At 37.4% G+C, this 26685-nt stretch overlaps 1 protein-coding gene across 2 annotated transcripts in view; it reads left to right on the top strand.

Moving 5' to 3' along the window:
* The window catches only part of RAB6A (RAB6A, member RAS oncogene family), a 91228-nt gene that overhangs the window by 54153 nt on the left and 10390 nt on the right, over positions 1 to 26685 (top strand). Inside the window, exons 3-6 of one of the 2 annotated variants that reach the window (XM_044258572.1) lie at positions 9247 to 9300; positions 10692 to 10797; positions 12785 to 12896; positions 19049 to 19142. In XM_044258572.1, coding sequence (XP_044114507.1) covers positions 9247 to 9300; positions 10692 to 10797; positions 12785 to 12896; positions 19049 to 19142 — 366 coding nt within the window. Of the gene's footprint in view, positions 1 to 9246; positions 9301 to 10691; positions 10798 to 10863; positions 10970 to 12784; positions 12897 to 19048; positions 19143 to 26685 lie in introns of both variants that reach the window. The other variant, XM_044258571.1, reaches the window with a different exon arrangement.

Raw genomic sequence — 26685 nt, forward strand, 5'->3', positions numbered from 1 at the left:
TGTAATACCCATGTTTGGAGTGAAATTAAGATTTTTCGGGCGTACCTGAAAGTACATACCTGTTCCTTCTTGCTGCTGTTCAGTCAGACATATAAAAGCTAGTAATGTTGACATAAGGATAGTGATATTGATAGAATTTGACAGATAAGGAAAGATTGTGATTGTGGGAAAATTGTTGCTAATAAAGCTAAAGTATCATTATACTTTGGCATTCATTGGATTTGCTAATTAACAATGTGAGTTAAGTTTTTATAACAATTAGATACAGTCCTAGGTGTTCTTTTAGTTTAGCTCTAACAAGAAAATTTAGATGGTATAGTACCCTAGATCCTTATTTAGGTAAATCAGTTTGATAGTATGGTTAAGTATTATCTTTGAATATGAAGAATTGACTTTTATGTGGTTAGCTGCCAAATTAGTTTTCAGGTGAAGAGTTCTTCAGTGAATCATTTGAAGATTCTCTATTCCCACCCCACCACACATACAACAGAAAGATAAGGAGCTAGTCTCTTTGCTAGAAATTTATTATTGGACTTTTATATGAGCCATATGTAATATATATATCAAACTTAGTTTGTGTGAAGTTTTAATTCACAAAAATGATAAATAATATGTTGTTAATAATTCATGTTCTAGGTATGATTCCTTTCCCTGAAATAATTTCATTTTAAAAAGGAGGAAACTGGTTGGCCAGAAGAGTCTTTAACTGTCCAAAATTTAGACAGTATTTCAGAGTGAAACAAAAAACTATTCTTTCTAACTAGAGAGTCTAGAATTGAGTCTCTTACAGTTGCTCTTGTTTTTCACTACTCACCTTCTTTTTCCAGTTATAAACCCACAGATTTTCCTAACAGTTTAGAGTATATGAGTTTGAAGCATATTATGTTGCTATTTTTATAATTCAAAAATGACAGGATATTGTTAGTTTTACATGGTTCAGCTTAATATAAATAAGCTGAAGAAAGATTCCCACAGTTAGAGTAGATTCATTCTTTTTCCTGTTTTTTGTTTGTTTTAAACTCATTCTTCTATATGAGAAAAATCATATTGCTCAGACTAACCTTTGAGATTACTTGGAATTTAGGAGATTTCTTATTCCAAAAGCTATTACAGATAACAGTAAACATAAATTCACCTTCATGGTAGACATTAAAACTATCTGTGGTATCTGTCATAGAAACCTCAATATTGAACGCCCAACCTACATTAACCTAAATAGGTTGATATGTCAAGTTGTGTCCTTCACTGCTTTCCTCAGATTTGATGGAGTCCTGAATATTGAACTGACAGAATTCCAGATTAATATGGTACCCTATCCCTGCATCTGCTTCTCTCTGGCCACATAATGATCCTGTCATCTCTGCTGAGAAATCCTACCATGAACAGCTTTCTGTAGCAGAGATCACCACTGTATGCTTTGAACCAGCCAATCAGATGGTTAAATGTGATCCTTGCCATGATAAATACATGGATTGTTATATGTTGTACAGTGGTGACATGGTTCCCAAAGATACCAGTACTGCCATTGCCACCATCAAGACCCAGGTGTGTACTTTCCAGTTTATGGACTGATGCCTCACTGGTTTCATAGTGGGCATTAATTACCAGCCTCCCACTGTGGTACTTGGTGGAGACCTGCCCAAAGTACAATGAGCTGTGTGCATGGTAAGCAACATCAGAGACATTTCTGAGTCTTGGGCTTGCCTAGACCCCAAGTTTGACCTGACGTGTGCCTTTGTTCACTGGTATGTGGGTAAGGGCATGGAGGAAGGCCAGTTTTCTGAGGCCTGTGAGGATGTGGCCGCCCTTCAAAAGGATTATGAGGAGCTTGGTGTGGATTTAGTTGATGGAGAGCTTGAAGAAAGAGAGGAGTACGAAAGTTAAAAATGTCACAAAGGTGGTACTTTTACAGGGAAGCCTTTTCTGTTTATATATATACATACATACACACACATACATACATATATATATATATATATATATATTTTAAAAGATTTTGTTTATTTATTTGACACAGAGAGAGAGAGATCACAAGTAGGCAGAGAAGCAGGCAGGGTGGGGGGGGCAGGGAAGCAATTTCCCCGCTGAGCAGAGAGCCCGATGCGGGGCTTGAGCCCAGGACCCTCGAATCATGACCTGAGCCAAAGGCGGAGGCTTTAGCCCACTGAGCCACGCAGGCACCCCTATTTATTTATTTTTTAAAAGACTTTATTTATTTGACACAGAGAGATCATAAGTAGGCAGAGAGAGGGGGAAGCAAGCAGGCACCCTGCCGAGCAGAGAGCCTGTTGCAGGCTTCAGTCCCAGGACCCTGAGATCATGACCTGAGCTGAAGGTAGAGGCTTACCCACTGAGCCACCCAGGCGCCCGCTTTTTCTGTTTTGTATGTTGAAAAGTTGAGCTCTGATCAGTTAATTCGTATGTAGCAATGTATACTCGTCATATACAATTACTGACCTGTGCTTTATTTTATTTTTAAAGATTTTATTTATTTATTTGACACACAGAGATCACGAGTAGGCAGAGAGGCAGGCAGAGAGAAAGGAGGAAGTGGCTCCTTGCTGAGCAGAAAGCCCAAGGCGGGGCTCGACCCCAGGACGCTGAGATCAGGACCTGAGCCGAAGGCAGAGGCTTAACCCACTGAGCCACCCAAGCGCCCCTGACCTGTGCTTTAAAACACAACGCTCTTTTACAGACCCAAGATGTCCATTTCTCTGTTGGGTTTGAATCAAGTATTCCCAGGGGTGCCTGGGTGGCTCAGTTGGTTAAGTGTCTACCTTTGGCTCAGGTCATGACCCTAGGGTCTTGGGAAGGAGTCCTGTATCAGGCTCCTTGCTCAGCGGGAAGCTGCTTCTCCCTTTCTTTATGCTTACGTGCTCATGCTTGTGTGCTCTCTCTCGCTCGCTCTCTCAATCGCTGTTTCTCTCTGTCAAATAAATAAATTTAAAAAAACTGAATAAAGTATTTCCTGTCTTCTTAAATGGGAAAAAAAAAAAAAGGAAACATAAATCCATTGTGGTGTAAAGGTTTTGGGTTTTTTTTTAAAAGATTTTATTTATTTATTTGACAGAGATCACAAGTAGGCAGAGAGTCAGGCAGAGAGAGAGGAGGAAGCAGGCTCCTTCCTAAGCAGAGAACCCGATGCGGGGCTTGATCCCAGGACCCTGAGATCATGACCTAAAGGCAGAGGCTTTAACCCACTAAGCCACCCAGGTGTCCCTTTGTGGCATAGTTTATATTTTTTTATTTTTTAAAATTTTATTTATTTATTTGAGACAGAGAGAGAGCACCAGCTGAGGGGAGGGGCAAAAGAGAGGGAGTTGCAGACTCGTGACACCAACTCGTGACTCGATGCTGATATATTTGGGCAGGCCATTGTTCAACCTTCCATTGTGTGCTTCCACAGTAAAAGTACTCAGTTTAATTCTTTTCTTTCTTTCTTTTTTTTTTTTTAAACAGAGTAGACTTTCCCAACATAATGAATTAATCAACACTTAAAATAATGTGAACCTGTAAATTAAGTGGGAGAATTTTCTTTAACCTCTGGTTTCTTACACAATTATTGTCTTCTGCATTTCTGTAAAGAAGATCAGCAAGAGGCAGCACTAATGTGTCATCGGTCTTTTATGAAGATTTGAATTAGCTCCACATCAGTAACATTCAAGATGCTGAAATAGCTGATAATGTTTAGTTTTGCATCCATTCTTTCTATTTTTCCTGCTGTTGGCTTAATTCTTTTGGGTGATTAACTTTTTTGCCATAGTAGTTCTGCTTAGAATAAAATTAACTGAAAAGAAGAGCAGAAACAGGCTATGTTTTTCAGATTAATTTTTTTTTAATTCTTAAAATTTTTTTTTATTTTTTAAAGATCTTATTTATTTTATTTTTTTTCAATTTATTTATTTTCAGAAAAACAGTATTCATTATTTTTTCACCACACCCAGTGCTCCATGCAAGCCGTGCCCTCTATAATACCCACCACCTGGTACCCCCAACCTCCCACCCCCCCGCCACTTCAAACCCCTCAGATTGTTTTTCAGAGTCCATAGTCTCTCATGGTTCACCTCCCCTTCCAATTTACCCAAATTCCCTACTCCTCTCTAACGCCCCTTGTCCTCCATGCCATTTGTTAAGATCTTATTTATTTATTTGACAGAGATCACAAGTAGGCAGAGAGGTGGGCAGGTGGTTGGTGGGGGGCGGGTGGTGGGAGCAGGCTCGCTGCCGAGCAGAGAACCCGATGTGGGGCTCGATCTCAGGACCCTGGAATCATGACCTGAGCTGAAAGCAGAGGCTTTAACCCACTGAGCCACCCAGGCACCCCTTCAGGTTAATTTTAATCTTTATGAGTTTGGTGTATAAATTATGTTCCAATATTAGGATAGTGCAGTGGAAGGGAGGGGATTATTATACATAAAATCTTATTTTGTACTAATTTTGAAAGCATTTATATGTGTTGGCTGTGAGATCTGACAAGGCATATTTCTGTTCGTAGCTATTAAAAATTATTTTGGGCTGTTTATAACAAGCACAAAATAACATTAGTAAGTGACTTGAGAATGGTTTTTTCCCATATAAAAGAAGTCTGTAAGTAAAGTAGTTCAGACCTTTGTGGCAGCTCCGTAGTCACTGGGACTTCTGACTTTGTTTAACCAGATCTAATACATCACTTCCATATGGAGCTGCCTCATGTTATTGAATGGTTCTTGGAGTTCTGTCCATGGTATCCCATATCCAGGCAAGAAAAATGAAAGGAGAAAAACCAAGAGTGCACCTCTCAACTGAGTCAGCCCCATTTATTTAAAGCTCAGAGAAGGTTGGAAAATGTAATCTTTTTAGTGGGAAAAGTATGGATTTAAATCAGTGATTGTTTTAGTAAGAAAGGGAATGATGGATATTTCTGTAGAAAATTAGCTGCCTCTGCCATCTTGACTGATTAAGTGAGGTTCTGTGGGTGAGATTTGTTAAATATAGCCCTATACTATTCCTGTGCATTCCACAGGTTTGTCAGTTAGATGCTTTTGCACAGTAATACAAGTTTATGAACCCATTATCCCAGCCTATAGCAGAACGGGATATACATTTTCAGACTGAATGTTGTAAGATGGAATTCATACCTAGGTTATGTGTATGTAAGCCCTATATGTAGAAATGAAATTGAAATACATAGTCACATAGTTTAGGATAAAGGGGAAAGCTAGGTTGCTTGGTTTCTTTCTTTCTTTCAATTTTTATTTGACAGAGAACACAAGCAGTGGGGGAGCAGTAGAGGAAGAGAGGGAAGCAGGCTCCCCACTGAGCAGGGAACGTAATGTGGGTCTTGATCCCAGGACCTTAGAATCATGACCTGAGCCAAAGGCAGATGTTTAACCATCTGAGCTACTCAGGCACCCCTTGCTTGCTTGCTTTTTTTTTTTTTTTTTAAGATTTTACTTGACAGGGACGCCTGGGTGGGTCAGTTGGTTGGACGACTGCCTTCGGCTCAGGGCGTGATCCTGGAGTCCCGGGATCGAGTCCCACATCAGGCTCCCAGCTCCATGGGGAGTCTGCTTCGCTCTCTGACCTTCTCCTCGCTCATGCTCTCTCTCACTGTCTCTCTCTCTCAAATAAATAAATAAAATCTTAAAAAAAAAAAAGATTTTACTTGACAGACAGAGATCACAAGTAGGCAGAGAGGCAGGCAGAGAGATGAAGAAGCAGACTCCCCGCTGAGCAGAGAACTGGATAGGGGCGGGGGATAAGAGGGTGGTGAGGGGAGGGAAGGGGGGGCGCGGCTTGATCCCAGGACCCTGGGATCATGACCTGAGGCAGAGGCTTTAACCCACTGAGCCATCCAGGTGCTCCCCTTGCTTGCTTTCTTAATAAAAGTCTGTGTATAACTGAAATCTACAAAACACTAAAAAAAAATTAAAGACCTAAATAAATGGAGAGACATCCTAGGCAAAGGGATTAGAAGAATTAATATTGTTAAGATGTCGATACTAACTACTGAAAGTAATCTACGGATTTAATGCAGTCCCTATCCAGATTTCTACTGCCATTTGTGTAGAAATAGCCGATTCCAAATTCCAAAAGCCAAAACAATCTTGAAAAAGAAAAGTAGGGCTCTTGGGTGGTTTCGTATCTGCCTTCAGTTCAGGTCATGAACCCAGGGTCCTGGAATCGAGCCATGCATTGGGCTCCCTGTTCAGCGGTGAGCGTGCTTCTCCCACCCCTCCGCCCCTGCTCATGCTTGCTCTCTCTCTGACAGATAAATAAATAAAATCTTTAAAAAAAAAAAAAAAAAAAAAGGTAGGAGGACTCATACTCCTGATTTCAGAATTTATTACAAAGCTACAGTAATCAGAACAATGATAGACACATAGACCAGTAGAATAGAATTGGGAGTTCATAAGTAAATCCACATACCTATTGACAACTGATTTTCTTTTTAAAAAAAAATTTTTTTTTAAGATTTTATTTATTTATTTGACAGACAGAGATCACAAGTAGGCAGAGAGAGAGGAGGAAGCAGGCTCCCTGCTGAGCAGAGAGCCCTATGCGGGGCTTGATCCCAGGACCCTGGGATCATGACCGGAGCCAAAGGCAGAGGCTTAACCCACTGAGCCACCCAGGCGCCCCTTTTTAAAAATTTTTTAAAAAAATGCACCCAAGCCTGGGTGGCTCAGTGGGTTAAGGCCTCTGCGTTCGGCTCAGGTCATGATCCCAGGGTTCTGGGATCAAGGCCCATATCGGGCTCTCTGCTCCACTGGGAGCCTGCTTCCTCCTCTCTCTGTGCCTGCCTCTCTGCCTACTTGTGATTTTTGTCTGTCAAATAAATAAATAAAATCTAAAAAAAAATTTTTTATTTATTGAGACTGTGTGAGCATGAGCTTGTGCACAAAGCATGGAGGGACACAGGGAGAAAGAGAAACTCAAGCAGACTCCCCATTGAGTGTGAAGTGCAATGTGGGGCTAGATCCCAGGACCCTGAGATTATGACCCAAGCCTAAATCAAGAGTTGGACATTAAACAGACCGAGCCACGCAGATGCCGTGCAAGTGATTTTCAATAAAAGCACCAGGCTCAACCTACAGAGTGGGAGGAAATACTTGAAAATTACATACCGGAGAAGGGTTTAATATCTGGGATCTATAAAGAACAGCATATCAATAATAAAATGACAAACTTGGTTTAAAAATGCATAGGACTTGAATAGTTCTTCACAGAGGTTGTACAATTGGCCAGTTAGCACATGAAAAGATGCTTAACATTATTAGTCATTAGAGAACTGCAAATCAGAATCACAAAGAGATTTCATTTCCTACCTGCTAAAGATGAGTATTACAAAAAAAAAGAAAACATCAAATTCTGGCAAGAATGTGGAAAAATTGGAACCTTCATGCATTGCTTTTGGAACCTTAAAGTGGTGGAGCTGCTGTGGAAGCCAGTGTGGCATTTTCTCACAGAGTTTAAATAGAATTATAATACGGCCTAGCAATTCCACTGTTCAGTATGTACTGAGGAACTGAATATAGGAACTCACAGCAGCCAAAAGGTGGACACAACCTAAATGTCCATTAATAGATGAATGGAAAAAGAAATTGTCGGATATCCATACATTGTGATAAGTTATTGCTTATTGGGTACAGTTTTTGAAGTCATAAAAAAGCTTTAAAAATAATATTGACAGTTATACATTATCGTGGATATAATCAGTGCCATTGAATTGTACACTTAACATAATTACATTTCATTTTATTTTTAACGAATTTATTTGAGAGAGAGCGAGCGAGCACATGAACTCAGGGAGGGGGTAGAGAGAGAGAAGCAGAGACCTTGCAAAGCAGGGAGCCCAATGCGGGGCTCGATCCTAGGACCCTGGCATCCTGACCTGAGCTCAAGTCAGCCACCTAACCAACGGAGCCACACAGTGCCCCAGAATATCATATTTTATGATAAATGTTTTACCACAATTTAAAAATAAAATCTATCTTAAAAAATATATCAGTGTCAGTATAGGTTCATCAGCTGTAACAAATGTACCACTTTGGCTGGGGATGTTGATAATAGGGAGTGTTATGCGTATGTGGGGGTAAAGGAGTATATGGGAATTCTCTGCACCTTATTTAGTTTTGCTATGAACCTAAAACTACTCTCAAAAAAGATAGCATTTTAGGAGCACCTGGGGGGCTCAGTTGTTGGGTGTCTGCCTTCAGCTCAGGTTATGATCCTGGGGTCCAGCATCAAGCCCTGTATCAGGCTCCCTGCTTGGTGGGAAGCCTGCTTCTCCCTCTCCCACTTCCTCTGCTTGTGTTCCCTCTCTTGGTGTGTCACTGTCAAAATCTTAAAAATAGCATTTTTTAAAAACGGTTAAGATGGTTAATTTCATTATGTGTATTTTATCACAACTTCAATATATATGTAATAAATAATATATAAAGTATATAAAAATATAAAATAATAATAATAAATAACAAATATATATATAAAATAATCATTATATATTGGAAAGAGCTGGACTTTTATTCCCAACTCCACAGCAGAAGCTTTGTTCCCCCTAGACAAGTTTTCTAACTTCTCTGAATCCCAGTATTGTTAGAATGATAAAAAATAGGGATGGCAGTAGCGCTTTGCAGAGATGTATGAGGATTAGCGATGATGGTGTAAAAGGCCTAAAAGAATTCTCCAGCACATGTGCTTAGTTGATGGGAACCATTATCACTGAAAATTTTGTTCATTTGTACTTGGCTATGACGTGTTTATTCATTATTTCTCCTACAATAATAATTACCCTTTGAACCCTAAACTGCCATTAAACTATTATTATTTTTTAAAATTTTATTTATTTATTTGAGAGAGCACACATGAGTGGGGGGAGGGGTATAGGGAGAAGCAGACTCAACAGGGAGTCCCAGACAGGGCTCCATCCATTGGGATTGTGACCTGAACCAAAGGCAGACACATAACTGACTGAGCCACCCAAGCGCCCCCAAAACTATAGTAATTTTTTTTTAAAGATTTTATTTATTTATTTGACAGACAGAGATCACAGGTAGGCAGAGAAGCAGGCAGAGAAAGGAGAGGGGGAAGCAGGCTCCCTGCTGAGCAGAGAGCCTGATGCGATGCAGGGCTTGATCCCAGAACCCTGGGATCTTGACCCAAGCCGAAGGCAGAGGCTTTAACCCACTGAGCCACCCAGGCGCCCCAAAACGATTGTAATTTTTATTTTAGTTTTTAACTTCTTTGTTTTATTCTGTTTTACAGGCAACAATTGGTATTGACTTTTTATCAAAAACAATGTACTTGGAGGATCGAACAGTGAGTAATGCTTTCAGTGTGCAATTTTCTGCAACACTCCAGGGTACAAAACGACGATCAAAGCTATAATTGATGATTATCACTATAATAAGTTCTTAGCAAAGTTGAAAAAGTTAGTTTACAGGCTTTGTAAAACTATTATTAACAGAGTGGTAGTACTTAGCATTTTGACCTAATCTCCAAGTGAAATCCAAAGAGGAGAGAAAGTCAAGTTGTTTGGAAAATACTGAATGCCCTAGGCCTGCTAAATAAAATTTGTCATTCCGATTTGGAAAAATGATAACAAGCAGCTTTGTGATAATGAAAAGTGTATTTTCATAAAGACATTAGAGCTGCTAAAGACTTTTTGAGTGCTACTCTTGAGGCATTCAGTAGTATTTCATTTGAATATCACATAATTTGTGAATTTCAGAATTTTATTTGTTAGAATGTGATGTATACTGAAGTGATAGTGAATAGATAGAGGTAATGTGTATTTATTTGTTGGATTTAGATATCTGTCTTTTGGAATGCTCCCTTTACACATAGTATAAATTCTGTACTCCAGCCCACTGTCCCTGGAAGAGATTCCTGTCAACTAAACAGTGACTATCTTAAATGTAATATTTTGGGACCTATGCCAAAAAAACATTATTGTATCTCTAATGCTGTTTCCTATTAGTGTGTGAAAGTTTTTCTTTTGGATATTCTCTTTTGTGGTTTAATATACAGCAGTAATTTCTTAAATTTTCAAAGCTTAGAAATGGTTTATAATGGTAAAATAACTGAATGCTTGTTTTCAGGCTTTTCTTCCTCAAATGTAGATATGATAAAGTAAGAATGCAAAGAAATTTTTATAGAGTTGCAAAAAAATACTTCTCTGTTTTCTTAGGTTATATACAATGTTCTGGGAAGAAACGTATAGGAGAAACATTAGCACAGTAGTCAGAGACCCAATTTCAAAGTGTTCTGGATCCAGTAGAAAAGAGACACATTCTAGCTTCTTAGAGGCATTCATTCCTTTACTCTGATAGCCAGGGCTGCTCATTGGCATTTACCTTCGTTTTTCCATTTTATGCTCACTATTTGAACATCAATAGTCTATTTTTTGCTATCTGGAAGGCATAAGATTCAAAGAGACATTATAGGGAGTTTTTAAAAAGCTGTATTTCTGATTCTGTGAAATCTTTCACATTGCCATATTTAAGTCATGTACCTTGAGAGCAAGCAAATTTTTAATACTACTCCCTTTTGAAAAAGGAATTTTGTGTTATTTTCATTCCTCGTGTCCCTGCAGCTTTTGCATGAGTCTGCTTTTTACCTTCTTCCCACCTTTTAAAAACATTATTTCTTTTTTCTTTTTAGTATGAGTTTGGTTTTTTTTTTTTTATTTATTTTTTCCCATCCCACAGATCAGGCTGCAGCTGTGGGATACTGCGGGTCAGGAACGTTTCCGTAGCCTCATTCCCAGTTACATCCGTGATTCTGCTGCAGCCGTAGTAGTTTACGATATCACAAGTAGGTATTTTGCAACGGGTTGACCTTTCTTATTTTTCTTGCTTGTTTGACTGATTTTGTTGTTAGGTACGATTGCAATTATGGGACACAGCAGGTCAAGAGCGGTTCAGGAGCTTGATTCCTAGCTACATTCGTGACTCCACTGTGGCAGTTGTTGTTTATGATATCACAAGTGAGTGGGGGGGAATTAATGCATTTCTAATCTTTCAACCTTTAGCCTAGCTGCATGCATGTTCTTGTCTTGTGCTTGTTTTCTATACTAGCATGTAAAAATGAGTTTTGTCATAGTAAACCTTATCACGTACCAGCTAGGTCAGAAATACTTGCTTTGATGTTTGTACCAACTTTCTTTATTTCCGCCGTGCCAGATTTTTTTGGCCTGGGAATTTTCCTTTAGATCTGATTATGAATCTTCTCCCAGGCTCTCTTAGTATCCTGTTATCCCTAAGTCACACCATAATTATGGTTGGAAGAATGTCACCTTTTTCATTTAACTTTATCTCGGGTTTCTCTAAAATAAAATAATTTGCATTTAAGCCTCTTGCCAAAATTTTTCAGATCCTCCAGGGCTTTCTATTGAGGCTATTAAAAGCTTCTGCTAGCCAACTTTTCTCTGCTTTCCGCTTTCAGCCATCCTCTCTATAGAGGAAGGCAGAGAAAACATAATAATGTGCAGTTTTCTAGTAATCATTTTCATTTGAATCATATCTGGATTCTGTGACTGACTTCATTGCTAACAAATTGCACTTTAATTTCTCTCCAACAAGAAATTTTAAATAGGAGATTAAAACAAGTAATGATCCTTTTTCTTTTCCCTGAAGACTGAGTAATGCCTTTGGCATTTTAAGTGCCTATAAATTTTCCACAGATATGGTGACTGACAGGGAAATGCTCTCTGATTAAAATTGTCTTTGTAAATTGGTTTATTATGGATATTAGGCAATATTAAGCCATCATTCCACATAGTGGTCCATAGTTTGTAGGAAAACTAGAATAATGTTACATCTTAAACTTATTTTTAAAAGAATCTTACATAAACTATTGATTTGAGCTAGTGATATTCTTACTGTACATTTTTTCATATCTGCTCAACCAGAAGTGCTATCTACTTAATTGCAATGGCAGAATTATAAGTTTGCATTCAGAGACCTTTTTTGGAAGTGGATTAGGGGCTATATGCAATCTTTCTTTTCTTGAAGCTTTACTTTGGGTTGCTACTCGTTTAAAAAAGTGTATGTTCATTATTGTGCATTGACAAGTTTTGCAGCTTTAAAATGTTTGTGCTTACTTTAACCAAAGCAAGTGAGACCGTGTGTGTTTTTCTTTAAAAATTATGCACATGTGGTTAAAATATTAGTAAACTGTTCTCTGAAGCTGCTGTAAAAAATACTGAAGTATTCTACTTAGAATCTAGTGCTAGGAAAAACGGATTTTGTTACAAGTGATTCTGGTGCATTAAACTAATGAACTTCAAGTTAAAGTGATCACAAACTGAATAAGCAATGCAAACAGAGTGGTGTTGAAAGCTGTTTAAAGGCTTTATAAATTTTCTGGATGTGTTGGGATTTATTGGCTGACCTACTTTTGGAGATGCTTTCTTTGTCATGCTGGGTATGTGTAAGTAATCAAAAAAACATTGTGGCAATGTGACACCATATTATCTGCCATAGCTGTCCTTAACATTTTAAAAATTTCACCCCACCCCCCCTTACATCTGGTACGTTACACTCATTGATCATGTTTAAAAGTTTTAAACTACTATAAAAGGAACCTTGAGGACTTGAGTCTTCTCATTTGTTTATATCACTGACAGTTGTACTCAGATAAAATGGAGTTATATTGCAGGCACATTAAAAGTGGGTCCTAATGTGCCACCCCCTCCCCAACTTTTTGGTTTTTTTGTTTGTTTGTTTGGTTTTGCTTTTGGTTTATCACTTGGGGAGGCTTTGCAGTAACACTAATCTCTTTGTCCACCCTCCTATACCAGATGTTAACTCATTCCAGCAAACTACAAAATGGATTGATGATGTCAGAACAGAACGAGGAAGTGATGTTATCATCATGCTAGTAGGAAATAAAACAGATCTTGCTGACAAGAGGTATAGAGTGATTTTGTGTGTGTATCAGACGTTTGATTTCTTCATTAATCAGCTTGTTATTTTTATTACTGAAGAATTGTTTTGAAAGGAAACCTGTTTAATTCTTAAGTTTATACCTGACTTTTCTTCAGTGTGAGAACCTGAAATATAAATGTAAACATTAAACTCAGTCCTCAAAGGAAAATGAGTTTTTTTGTTTTGTGGAAGCCCATGTGTAAATAGCTTTTGTGCAAAATTGTTTATACATGGGGGGAAAAAAGATTATTTACACATGAAGCTGGTAACTGTTTTGCATTTTTTAGGCCTCATAAACATGAGCAGTGCTCTGTTAAAGAACAAAATGTTTTAAGAGCAAATCCTATCTTTAAAAATTATTCATAATGATTAAATGCACACTCTATTGGTAGTCTTATAAATATTCATTATAATTCAGTGGTGTGGTTTTTCTTTTTTTAAATTGTATGGTTGAACCAGACTGTGTAGTTGAACTGAATAGCTTGATTGTGATACCTTAGTCAAATGAGCAAAGCCATATTCAAGTCACAGGATACAAAATTAACATTCACTGTGGAACCCATGGCTTGAATATCTGCCTTCAGCATCCTAAGTAATCTACTGGATATTTTTTCTGGTTTAAATAGTCTTGACCATTTTACTTAATAGTAGAAGCTTTTACTATTTGCTGTTTCTTTATTCATGAGTTAGATATTGAAATTCGGGTATTGAACTTGTACTATTAATTAAAATGTTGCAAAGAAAATCCAGTATGTTCAAAGGCATGTGGAAATGTTAAGCCCATTTTTTCCCATGGTACCTCATTTGGAATTGGCAGTAGAATGACAGAAAAGTCTTTCTTGATTTAAAAGTAAACTCAGAATATGAGCATCTTTCCTTTATGAAAATAATTATTTGGACATCAATTGGCATTGTAAGTTTTCACTATTTTATTTATCTCCACTGTGAGAATTGATAGATCATGTAGGTATATATTCTTCTGGTAGAGAGTCCCTGGTACTTTCATTTTTAAGTAGGGAAATTGTATATGTGAATTGTTTCCTGTTACAATAGCCAGAGTTATCTAGAAGGATGCATATAACATCTGTTTTATTGTGTAATATTTCAATTGAGTACACAAATTTAGAAACTTACCTAATTATACTTAAAGTGATTTTTTTCTTCAAGATAATATTTGTCCATTGGTTTGGAATTACTGTGTTTCTCAGCAATTTTTGCCAGACCATCACCCTTAATTTTAAAATGAATAAAAGATTTAAATGTTTGTTTAAAAAAGCTTTAGAAGAAAAATTTTTTGGTAGTAGGTGGGTGGCTCTTTATAAGCATGGCATGAAATCCTAAAGCCATAAAGAGAAAGCTTGGTTAAGTCTGAATTATATAAATATAAAAATCATATTCACCTGTTAGATCAGTCATTATTCAGAAGATTGATAATGAACAGTATTTCAAGAATCTAAATAAACAAGAACTCTCATATACTGAAAATATAACAAATATATTTTTTAGAAAGATTTTATTTAGGTATTTGAGAGAGAGCAAGAGCACAAGTGAAAGGGGGTGGAGAGCAGAAGGAGAAGGAGAAGCAGACTCCACACTGAGCAGGGAGCCTGACATGGGGCTCCATCCCAAGACCCGAGGATCATGACCTCAGCCAAGGGCAGATGCTTACCTGACTGAGCCACCTAGACACCCTGTAACTAATATAATTCAGGGATGAAACAGTTCAACAGTATCAGAATTTAAAATATTCATTGCCTCGGGGCGCCTGGGTGGCTCAGTCATACATGGTATCATATGTAGCATGATATCCTTTTTGTTAAAAAAAAAATAAGATGGTAGATATGTTTATATATTCTTTTGCTTAGAACAAATCTGCATAAGCATACATAGAATTTAACTCACTCTGCATCTTTGGGAAGGGATTGGGATTATGGAGGACTTTACTGTTAATGATTGGTCTTCTGAAAAAATTACTTTGTAATCAGGAATGTTTTAATAAAAATGATCCAAAGTTAAATGCCTTTATCACATTGAGAATTATATTATTTTGGTAAAAACTTGGAGGAAATACCAGAGTATATCTGTTTCAGCGTTTCAGTATAAGCACCCAATTGTGTAGTATTTTCTGTCCTTTGTAGCCAGTGATTCCCAGATGTTCTAAACCTGAGAATCAGTTGGTAAATATGGCTTCTTAGACCCTCTTTTAAGATTCTGGCTGTGAAGGACCATGGTCAACTTTAAACATTTTAGGGTTTTAAATCCTATCTTTAGATACTGTAATTTAGTTCAGTGTGGGACCCTTGAATCTATATTTTAATGAGTCTTCCTAGGTGATTCTGACAAAATCAAACCATAGTTGGGACCATGCTGTAGCTAACCTTCAACCATTTTATCAAGGTGACTACAGGTTCTAAAACTAGGAAGAATTTCTGTCTGGAATTATTTATGTGTAGGATAATCATTCACTTACAATAATCATTCAGAAGTATTTATTGAGTATCATTTGTGTTTCAGGGAATGCTGCTCTAGGATAGAATGGTGAACAAAAAAAGACAAGTCTCCAAGGAACTTTTATTTCAGAGAATGAACCAGACAATAAATAAGTAAAAAATAATAATAATAATAATTTAAAAAATACATAGTATTTTCTATAATGATACCTGTTAAGAGTAAAAAATAAAGCAGAAAAAAGATATTTGAAATGCCAAGTGTGAGTTTGAAATATTAGATGGGAGAGCAATAGAAAACTTCATTGAGAAGATGACTGATGCCTTTTGAGTACTAACAAAGGAAGGGAGTCACTATGCAGATATCTAGAGGAGGAAAAGGTTCTAAGCTCGTGGCCCAGAAAATGGCCCAGAAAATCCCTGAGTTGGGAATATACTTCATTTTTTTGATGAACAGCTTGGAGCCCTATATAGGTGGTGAAGAGAATGATGGAAAGTGTAGGAGGTGATGAGGTTTTTTTTAAAAAAAAAATCTTTATAAAGGCCAGATAAAGTGGGGCAGAGTCTCTGAATGAGATCAGAAGATTTGAGTAGAAGAGTAACTTTTCACAGATCAGTGTTTGCTTGTTTGTTGAAAATACGTAAGAGGGGATGCCTGGGTGGCTCAGTGGGTTAAAGCCTCTGACTTCGGCTCAGGTCATGATCTCAGGGTCCTGGAATCGAGCCCCGCATCAGGCTCTCTGCTCGGCAGGGAGTCTGCTTCCTCCTCTCTCTGCCTGCCTCTCTGCCTACTTGTGATCTCTGTCAAATAAATAAATAAACAAACAAACAAATAAATAAATAAAATCTTTTTAAAAAAAAGAAAATACGTAAGAGTAGAAGTAAGGAGGGTAATCCAGATTGTAATCCAAGCAACAAATGATGATGACTTGGACCAGGATAGTGGCAGCTTGTGTGGTGATCAGTGGTCAAGTTCAGATATATTTTGAAGATGAAATTGTCAAGATACACTCATGTAATGGATATAATACATAATGATGGACAGCATATGCAGTGAGGGAGAAGTTGAAGTCAAAATGACACTTAGATTCTTAGCCTGCGTAATTGTTATTAACTGAGATAGGGAGAGACTGCATAAAGAGATGGTTTGGGATGGTATATCATGACTTCAGTTTTGGTCATTTTCTTTTCTTTTATTATTACCTTTTCAAAAGATTTTATTTATTTATTTGAAAGAATGAGAGAGAGAGAGCATGTTAGAGGATGGCAGGGGAGGGGCAGAGGGAGACGCAGATTCCCTGCTGAGCAGGGAGCCCGATGCGGGACTGGATCCTGGGACTTCAGGATCATGACCTGAGCCAAAGGCAGCTGCCCGACCAAGTTTTGGTCATTTTAAATTTAGAATTGCTAGGGGATGCCTGGGTGGCTCAGTTGGTTAATCGTCTCACTCCTGATTTAGGTTCAGGTCATAATCTTAGAGTTGTGAGATGGAGCCTGGTTTTGGGCCCTGAGCTGGGCATGGAGCCTGCTTAAGAGTCTCTCACTAATGGGGCGCCTGGGTGGCTCAGTGGGTTAAGCCGCTGCCTTCGGCTCAGGTCATGATCTCAGGGTCCTGGGATCGAGTCCCGCATCGGGCTCTCTGCTCAGCAGGGAGCCTGCTTCCTCCTCTCTCTCTCTCTGCCTGCCTCTGCCTGCTTGTGATCTCTCTCTGTCAAATAAATAAATAAAATCTTAAAAAAAAAAAAGAGTCTCTCACTAACCCCTCCCTCCCTCCCTCCCTTCCCCCACCCCATAAATTCGTTCATTCATTCATTCATTCAGACTTGATATTAGATATCCTAATACCTAATTAGATGTCAGGTAGGCAATTGGATATTGGAGTCTGGAGTTCAGAGTAGCCGTGGAGGCTAGATATGTAAGTTTGGAACTAATCAGCATATAGATGGTATTTAAAGCCACAAGACTGTATGAGATCACCAAAGGAGAGATTGTAAATAGAGACAAGGTCCAAGGAGTAAATTTTAGGGCAGGTTCCTGGGATCGAGCCCAGTGTCTGGCTCCCTGCTCTGCAGGAACCTTGCTTTTCCCTCTCCCACTCCCCCTGCTTGTGTTCCCTCTCTTGTGGTCTCTCTCTGTCAAGTAAATAGATAAAAAATTAATTAACCAATTAATTAATTCTGTTGATATATTTAGGGCTAAAGATCTGCAGATTGTCAACTTATTTTCAAATGTGTGTTTTTTAAAATGTATATACACATGTAAATACATAGAGAATGAGGATAAAGCAAGTAGATGTAGCAAAACATTAACACTTGGATTGTATAAGAGAATATCTGTGATGTTCTCTTTGCTTAGAATATTCATTTTCTTCTTCCCTGACTTTTCCAGAGAGTGGAGAATTTCTAGAGTAGTATCTTCTTATATAAATAAGAAGATAGTGAATCTAGTACAGAGGTATAAGTCTGGGGAGTAAGGACAGTTTCCTCCATAGTAGCAGGACTAGAGGTAGAATTTAAGGATACACACATGTAGATCGGTGGATAGATGTGGTGAGAGCTTGTGGAAATTCTCCTGTATTGCTTTGGTTTTCTGTATTGTAGGAAGCAGGGTTTGTCAGCTGATATTTTAGATCCATTTAATTAGAATATTTGCATATTTATTAAACACTTGTGTGTCGGCTAGGCACTAGGAATACCAAGAAAAGTGACATAATGTTTCACTTGAAGAGTGTATTACAGTTTGAGAGACACTGCTAATTACCATGCATTACCAAAAGCCCTATAAAATGTACCAAGAGACTTACAACATACATGTCTTTTTTTTTTTTTTTAAGATTTTATTTATTTGACAGAGAGATCACAAGCAGGCAGAGAGGCAGACAGAGAGAGAGGGGGACCCTGAGATCATGACCTGAGCCGAAGGCAGCGGCTTAACCCACTGAGCCACCAGGCACTCCAACATGCATGTCTTTTGACTCACTTGTTCCACTTAGAGAAATCCACAAAATCCATCCTGAAGAAATGACCCACAGTGCACAAAATATTACGTTAAGATGTTTATAGTAGCATTTTCACAGTAGTATAAAATTTGGAAAAAAAGAACATTTTTAACAGTTTGGGAGTGGTTACATAAATTATAGTAGCAGATTGACAAATTGGTCATGAAAATTATTTTACCTGAGGTTTTTAATCATAAGGCTAAATTATTATGATCTAATATGAACAGAAAATAGCCAGATATTGTTTTTAAAAACAAAAAATTTGGGATGCCTGGGTGGCTCAGTTGTTTAAGCCAGTGCCTTGAGCTCAGGTCATAATCCTGGAGTTCTGGGATGGAGTCCCACATCTGGCTCCCAGTTCCTTGGGGAGTCTGCTTCTCCCTTCTCATGCTCTCCCTCTCTCAAATAAATAAATAAAATCTTAAAAAAAAAAAAATTATAGGATGAGCCCTGCCAAGTAAAAGCAAATCACTAAAAAATTCCTTTTTAAAAAATTGTTTAGTTACATATAACATATACACTGAAGTGCACAAATTTTAAGTGTACTGCAGCTTAATGAATCTTCAAACTAGTCTCACCTGATAACTAGCACCCCGTCAAGAAAAGTTCTTTTCAGAATCTTGTTTATCGTCTTATTATTATAATATCAGTTTTGCAAAAAGAAGAATTTATCTTTAAAATTTTTTTTACAGGCAAGTATCAATTGAGGAAGGAGAAAGGAAAGCCAAAGAGCTGAATGTTATGTTTATTGAAACAAGTGCAAAAGCAGGTTACAATGTTAAACAGGTAAGTAAGTGATCTTGGAGTATTGGGTTGAGGTTATCAAATTGAAAAACTATTATGAAATAATTGTGTGAGTATCCCTGCTATAAGATTTTCTTCTAGTTGGGAACAGCAGGTCTCATGAACTAGCAACATATTACCCAGTGAAAAAATACAAATGTGGCATAGATTTTGGAAAAGGAGAAAAGGGTTGACAAGATTGTGCACAGGACAACTATTTCATTATGATTGCAAGGTTGTAAACTTACCCTACCCTCACTACATACCTACTGGATTGTTTTAAGGTAAATTAAAAAAAAATTTTTTTTATTCTATTTTTAAGGGTTTAATGATAAAAGAAAGCAAGTATTTGCTGTCAGGAGTGATATTTTGGTTGTAGTTGTGAAAGTATATTCTGGTTACTTCATCCTTAGTAACCTGCTATTGTTCTAACAGTGTTCATAAAGGAATGTTTTGGGGGAGCTGGAAAATAGTTGGGGGCACACCTCACATTATCAAACCGTTTTCTACAAGATAGAGTAGTGGTGGGGTGCCTGGGTGACTCAGTGGTTAAAGCCTCTGCCTTCAGCTCAGGTCATGATCTCAGGATCCTGGGTTTGAGTTCCACATCAGGCTCTCTGCTCAGCAGGGAGCCTGCCTCCTCCTCCTGTCTCTCTCTGCCTGCCTCTCTGCCTACTTGTGATCTCTCTGTCAAATAAATTAAAGAAAAAAAAAAAAAGTAGTGGTCACAGATTTATAGGATTTTCAAACCAATAAGTAGTTTTTTCATTTCTAAGTGATCAATAGAAGGTTAAAATAAAATCATTTAACCCCAATAAGTTGAGCTTTATGAAAAATTCATTATGTTGTTTTCACTTTCTTTCCCATATCTTGCCTTGAAATAATATAAATAACTTCGTACTGTCACTGATTCCCTCCCTGTAGTATATGGTTTCATGCCTCTAAATCTTTGTTTCATACTGTTGTTCTCTTTGCTTAGAATACTCACTTTCTCCTTTCCTGACTGATACCTACTCATCCTTTCAAGTTTCAGTTTAGATGTCAGTTCTTCAAAGAAATTTTTGTTGACATTCTCTACCATACCATACCTGTAGGCTATTTTATTTACCAATAATAAATGGTACTTTTCTGTGTTTTCTCGGACCCCTGACCCTTGTAAAACCATTTTCCTGGAACTTACCACATTATGTTGGAAATATTTCTCCCATCAAAATTATATATTTCCAGGACCTACAATATCTGTGGAATTTAGAAAATGATAGTAAATGAACTCATGAACTCATAGGAACCACAGATAGTTAAAAAACTTGAGTAACTGAAGTGTTAGCACGATTATTATTATCACCGTTCAAGGACAAAGCAGTGGGTGACTTCATCTAGCTTTCATCTAATAATGACATTTTGATATGTATATGAATAAGCTAGTTGCATATTATATGTCAAAGTATGGCCTTCTGAGACGTTTTTCAGTCTGGATTAATGTTTAAACTGTGGCCCCCTACATCTGACTCTGAGTAATCTCACAGGTTCAGAAGTCTCAGATCATCAGCATACAGTGGTCACTAGTGATAGCTAGTATCTTCATGATACTTAATTGCTTCTAAGTTAAGATAACTCTTGGGATATTGAGGAAATGAGATTTGGCATTCAATTGCTATATTTTATAAACACATACAATTTTTTTAATAGCTTTATTGAAGCATAATATCCATACCACAAAATTCACTTGTTTTAAATATACAACTCAGGAGATTTTTTTAGTAGATGTAAAGCATTGTGCAACCATTATCACAATCTGATTTTAAAACTTTTTTAGCAGTAGGCACATAATCTTTTCTAAAAGCCCTGATCCATACAAATAGATAACAGCAAGCCAGTGATAATGAAGAGGGAATTCTTTTATAAATTAGCCCTACCCTGAATTCAAAACCTATTTGCTATTTTATTATTTTTCTTTATTTAGACGATATGTCTGAACATGTGATTTTGGTGAAGTTCCTGATTCTGTTGGGACTTGATATTATTAACTTTTAAATATTAATATGATCAAAATTACTGTTTTCAATTTTTGGAGTAGAGCTGCCTTTTAGGTTTTTTTTTTGTAGCTTCTTTCTTAACTCACAAAAACCATTACTTTCTACTTTATAGGGAGTACAGTAGTATATTAAAATTTTATTTCAATATTTATAGAGCTTTGCTTTGTCTTCTTTTTTTTTTTTTTTTTAAAGATTTTATTTATTTATTTGAGAGAGGGAGACAGTGAGAGAGAGCATGAGGGAGGAGAAGGTCAGAGAGCGAAGCAGACTCCCCATGGAGCTGGGAGCCTGATGTGGGACTCGATCCCGGGACTCCAGGATCACGCCCTGAGCCGAAGGCAGTCGTCCAACCAACTGAGCCACCCAGGCGTCCCTGCTTTGTCTTCTTACGTAATTTTGTTAAGATAGAAATCCTGAGGGCACCTAGATGCTTCAGTTGGTTAAACATCTCCCTTCAGCTCAAGTCATGAAGCCAAGGTCCTGGGTTTGAGTCTCACATCAGGCTCCCTGCTCAGCAGAGAGTCTCCTTCTCCCTCTCTCTCTGCCCCTCCCCTTGCTTATGCTCTCTTTCTCTCTCAAATAAGTAAATAAAACCTTACCCGCCCCCCCAAAAAAGACAAAAATTCTGGACACACGGCCTCTTCCCCCTATCATTTGAGAGAATGAAACCAAGAAAAGAATTTAAATCTTATGTTAATAAGTACATTTAAATAATAGGTTAAAATCTTCCCCTTTGTCAGTGATTAATCTTACGGAATATATTTCTATCATGTGGGAAAATTACTGACTGATTTTAAATATTAGCTAAGAAATACACCACATTACTCATTATGGGTTGGCTATTCCTTGAATTTGCATTTTTTTTTAAATTAAAACAGTTTGTTTTGAATTTGTTTTTATAAAGGAGCTTAAAAACTAAACAAATAGGGTATCATTTAAAAAATTATTTAAGTGACTAGAAATAGAAGAAATTTTTTTTCTTTTAGTTGCACTATAAATCACCCCAGCATTAAGGGAAAGAAACAACAACAAACAAAACCATTCCCTTTGATATCACTTGATATATTAGGTATATGGAAAAACTCAAATTTTCCTAAATGAAATCTAAATCAAATCTATAAAATAACCACTGTCCAGTTCCTAACTCTGGACAGTGTATCTTGTGTGGTTTGAGTTCAGTGCTTATTTTGCAAATCTAATGTTTATCATGCCATTGGAAACTTTGGCAGTAGAGGGGAAATTGGTGACAGAAGTTTTTCCTAAGACAGGTATTTTTGAAACTCATACATCTTACTTACTGTTGAGATTAGGAATGTGTTTTTCCTCCATCCTATCTCTGGTAGAAAATAGAGTACCTGATATCCAAACAAAGGTAAGAAAGGACAGAGGTTTTTAGAATGGCAGATGTCCCCAGGAAGATCTCCTAGGATTAGAGAATTGCTTAATGATTTTTGTTTGTTTGTTTGTTTGTTTAAAGATTTTATTTATTTATTTGACAGACAGAGATCACAAGTAGGCAGAGAGGCAGGCAGAGAGAGAGGAGGAAGCAGGCTCCCCGCTGAGCAGAGAGCCCAATGCGGGGCTCGATCCCAGGACCCTGAGATCATGACCTGAGCCAAAGGCAGAGGCTTTAACCCACTGAGCCACCCAGGTGCCCCGAGAATTGCTTAATGATTTTAAACTTTAATGTGCATAATAGTTACCTAGAACTTATATAAAATAATGGTTTTCTGGGGCACTGCTTCTGGATAATGATTCAGTAAGGCTAGGTTAGTACCCTGAAAATCTACAATTTTTTTTTTAAGGTTTTATTTATTTATTTGACAGAGATCACAAGCAGGCAGAGAGGCAGGCAGGGAGAGAGGGAGAGGGAAGCAGGCTCCCTGCTGAGCAGAGAGCCTGATGTGGGGCTTGATCCTAGGACCCTGAGATCATGACCTGAGCTGAAGGCAGTGGCTTAACCCACTGAGCCACCCAGGTGCCCCGAAAATCTACATTTTTAATAAGAATCTCAGGATTTCTTATGCAAACTATACTCTGTAAAAAGACCTGGTAAGCCATGGATATGATTGAGCAAGTATGTCAAATCTGTTCAGTTTGATAATTGTTTGAATATGTATTAATTCTCTAATCCCTACTAGATACCAAAGAGAGACTCCTGTATTTAAGAGGCTCAGTCTTAGGTAGGATCCAAATTTGTACATGAGGAATTAAATATTACATATTCCAGTGCCAAAATATGTCTTCACAAGGGGCACCTGGGTGGTTCAGTTGGTTGCGTGTCCCATCTCCCATTATGATCCTGGGATCTTGGGATTGAGCCACATGTCGGGCTCCCTGTTCAGCAAGGATTCTGCTTCTCCCTTTCTCTCCCTCTGCTCTTCCCTCTGCTTGTGTACTCTCTTTCTTATCTCTCTCTGTCAAAAAAAATGTTTTGTTTTGTTTTTTTAACGATACCTACTTTTGTTGATTCTGCTATATAAAGGCCCTTTTGTCTGTTGCCTTGCCTGCTACCATAGCTTACTAACTGATACCTGCCTTAATCTTACCCCACTTTAGATTACCCTCCATTCCGCTATCAATGATTATTTTAAAATGCAGATTTAGGGGTGCTCGGTTGCTCAGAGGGTTAAGTCTCTGCCTTCAGCTCAGGCCATGGTCTCAGGGTCCTGGGATCAAGCCCCAGATCAGGCTCTCTGCTCAGCAGGAAGTCTGCTTCTCCCTCTCTTTCTGCCTGCCTCTCTACCTACTTGTCAAGTAAATAAATAAATCTATGTCAAATAAATAAAATCTTTTTTTAAAATGGCAGATTTAATCAGGTTACTTGTGAATTTTTTTTTTTTTAAGATTTTATTTATTTATTTGAGAGAGAGAGACAGTGAGAGAGAGCATGAGAGGGGAGAAAGTCAGAGGGAAGAACAGACTCTCCAAGAAGCAGGGAGCCCAATGTGGGACTCGATCCCAGGACTCCGGGATCATGACCGGAACTGAAGGCAGTCGCTTAACCAGCTGAGCCACCCAGGCACCCTAGGTTACTTGTGAATTTTATGCTGAATTTTAAACGAAGTCCTTAGTATGCTATGCCCTGCTGCTCAAAATCTTGATCTTCAGCCACTGTGTACTACACAGTGTACTACACTTCTTAAAGTCCCCCAGGTTTACTGTGTTCCCATATTTCCATTGTGTTACTGTCCCTCTTCCAAAATACTGTTTCTTCTCTGTTATTTGTAATTAAAAACTTGGTTCAGACATAATCAAGTGTAGATCAAATGCCTTTCCTAATTATTGAAGTAGCACCCCTTCTTTCTTTTAATATAGAAGTTTTTTTTGTCACTTCTGCCTCCTATCATACTGAACTCATTAATGTTTATTGAATGGAAGAATAATATGCTGTATTTTTTGAGCAGATACTTAGAGCTGCCATATTATGCTATAAGAAAAAAATCTGTTTAATGAGGTTGACTCAGTCTTAAGAATTTTCCAAGACATGGGACGCCTGGGTGGCTCAGTGGGTTAAGCCGCTGCCTTCAGCTCAGGTTGTGATCCCAGAGTCCTGGGATTGAGTCCCTCATCGGGCTCCTTGCTTGGTGGGGAGCCTGCTTCTCTCTCTGCCTCTGCCTGCCACTCTGCCTGCTTGTGAGTGCGCTCTTTCTCTCTCTCTCTCTCTGACAAATAATAAATAAAATTTTTAAAATTCAAAAAAAAAAAAAAGAAAGAATTTTCCAAGACATGGAACAAGCTTAGAGAGTCTAGGTTACATGAGGTATTATACTTCTGTATTTTCACTGCAGTTTAGATGTGGATACTCCTGCCACTTGAGTTTCTTTGAATTCAGCTAAAACATACATTGAACTTTTTTTCCCATTAATTATTGGGGTAAACATTTACGTACAGTGAAATGTACACATCTTAAGTTTACATTTAGATGAATTTTGATAAATGTTTATGTAGATGTAAGGACTACATCAGTGAAGATACAGAAATAATTTCCAAATAATTGGGTCATTTCTGGATCTCTTACTGTTACAGCTTCTGATTTAATTCTGTTGTGGTCATAGACTATACCATGTAACATTTTAGTCATTCATAATTTATTGAGATTTGTGTTATGGCCTAGCATATGGTCTGTTTTAGTGAGTAAGACATATGAGACGTAAGATATAGCTGGAAAATAATGTTCTTGTATAGTTGTTAGGTATAATGTTTTATAAGTATCAGTTATATCAAGACAGTTGATAGCATTGTTCATAACTTACATAGCCTTACTAATTTTTTGTCTATAGTTCTGTCAGTTACTGAGAAGGGAGGTATTAAAATTTACAACAACATTTGTATTTGCCTGTTTTGCCATTTAGTTCTGTCAGCTTTACTTCCTATTTGGAAATTCTGTTATTGAGTGCATATGTAATTAGGATTATTATTGTTTTCTTAATGCATTATTTTTGCGTGAGTTTTGTTCTGTTTTGTTTTTAGTGTTAAGAAAAGTTCTTTTTTTTCTAATAATACTCCTTGTCTCTAAGTCTTTATCTGATCTTAATATAGCCATACCAGTTCTCTTATTGGTTATTGTTTGCATGGTATATTTTTTTCCTTGTAAAGAAGGTCACTGTTGGATTGGCATTTAGTTGGATCTCATTGTTTTTTAAAATCCAGTCTAAATCTCTGCTAAAAAAAATAAATAAGTAAAAAATAAATAAAAATCTCTGCTTTCTATTTGGAACGTTTGGGTTTTTTTAGATTTAATGTAATTATTAATGCAGTTGGGTTCATATCTGTCATTTGCTTTTTGTTATCTGCTTGTCTGTCATTTTTAAAAGTTTAATCAAATTTTTTTTTTTTAAGATTTTATTTGACAGACAGAGATTACAAGTAGGCAGAGAGAGAGGAAGGGAGGCAGGCTCCTTGCTGAGCAGAGAGCCCAATGCAGGGCTTGATCCCAGGACCCTGAGACCATGACCTGAGCCGAAGGCAATAGCTTAACCCACTGAGCCACCCAGGCGCCCCAGTTTAATCAAATATTTTTATATTGTATTTTAACTCCTCTTTTTAGCTAAACCTCATAGCTTTTTAGTGGTTGCTCGACAGATTAAACTAGAGTTAATATATTATTTCATCCTTTGTACCTGTGCACTTTTGCTTTGTGTTATTGTTGTCACATACTTTATATTTACATACATTGTGAATCCTCTAATAGATATTTTAATTTTTGCTTTAAACAGTAATTAAGAGAAGGAAAAGGATAGCTTTTTCTGTTTACCCATATATTTACCATTTCCAGTGCTCTTCATTTCTTCTTACAGATAGGCATTTCATCTGATTTTATTTCCCTTTAGCCTAAATAACTTGATTGTTTCTTATTGGCATCTCCTAGTGATGAATTTGCCCAGCTTTCTTGTAGCCCAAAAGACCATTTGAAAAATTATTTATTTACTTATTTTTAAAGATTTTATTTATTTATTTGACAGAGATCACAAGTAGGTAAAGAGACAGGCAGAGAGAAAGGAAGGGAA

The sequence above is a fragment of the Neovison vison genome, chromosome 7, assembly GCF_020171115.1.
Source record: "Neovison vison isolate M4711 chromosome 7, ASM_NN_V1, whole genome shotgun sequence".
Classification (NCBI taxonomy): Eukaryota; Metazoa; Chordata; class Mammalia; order Carnivora; family Mustelidae; genus Neogale; species Neogale vison.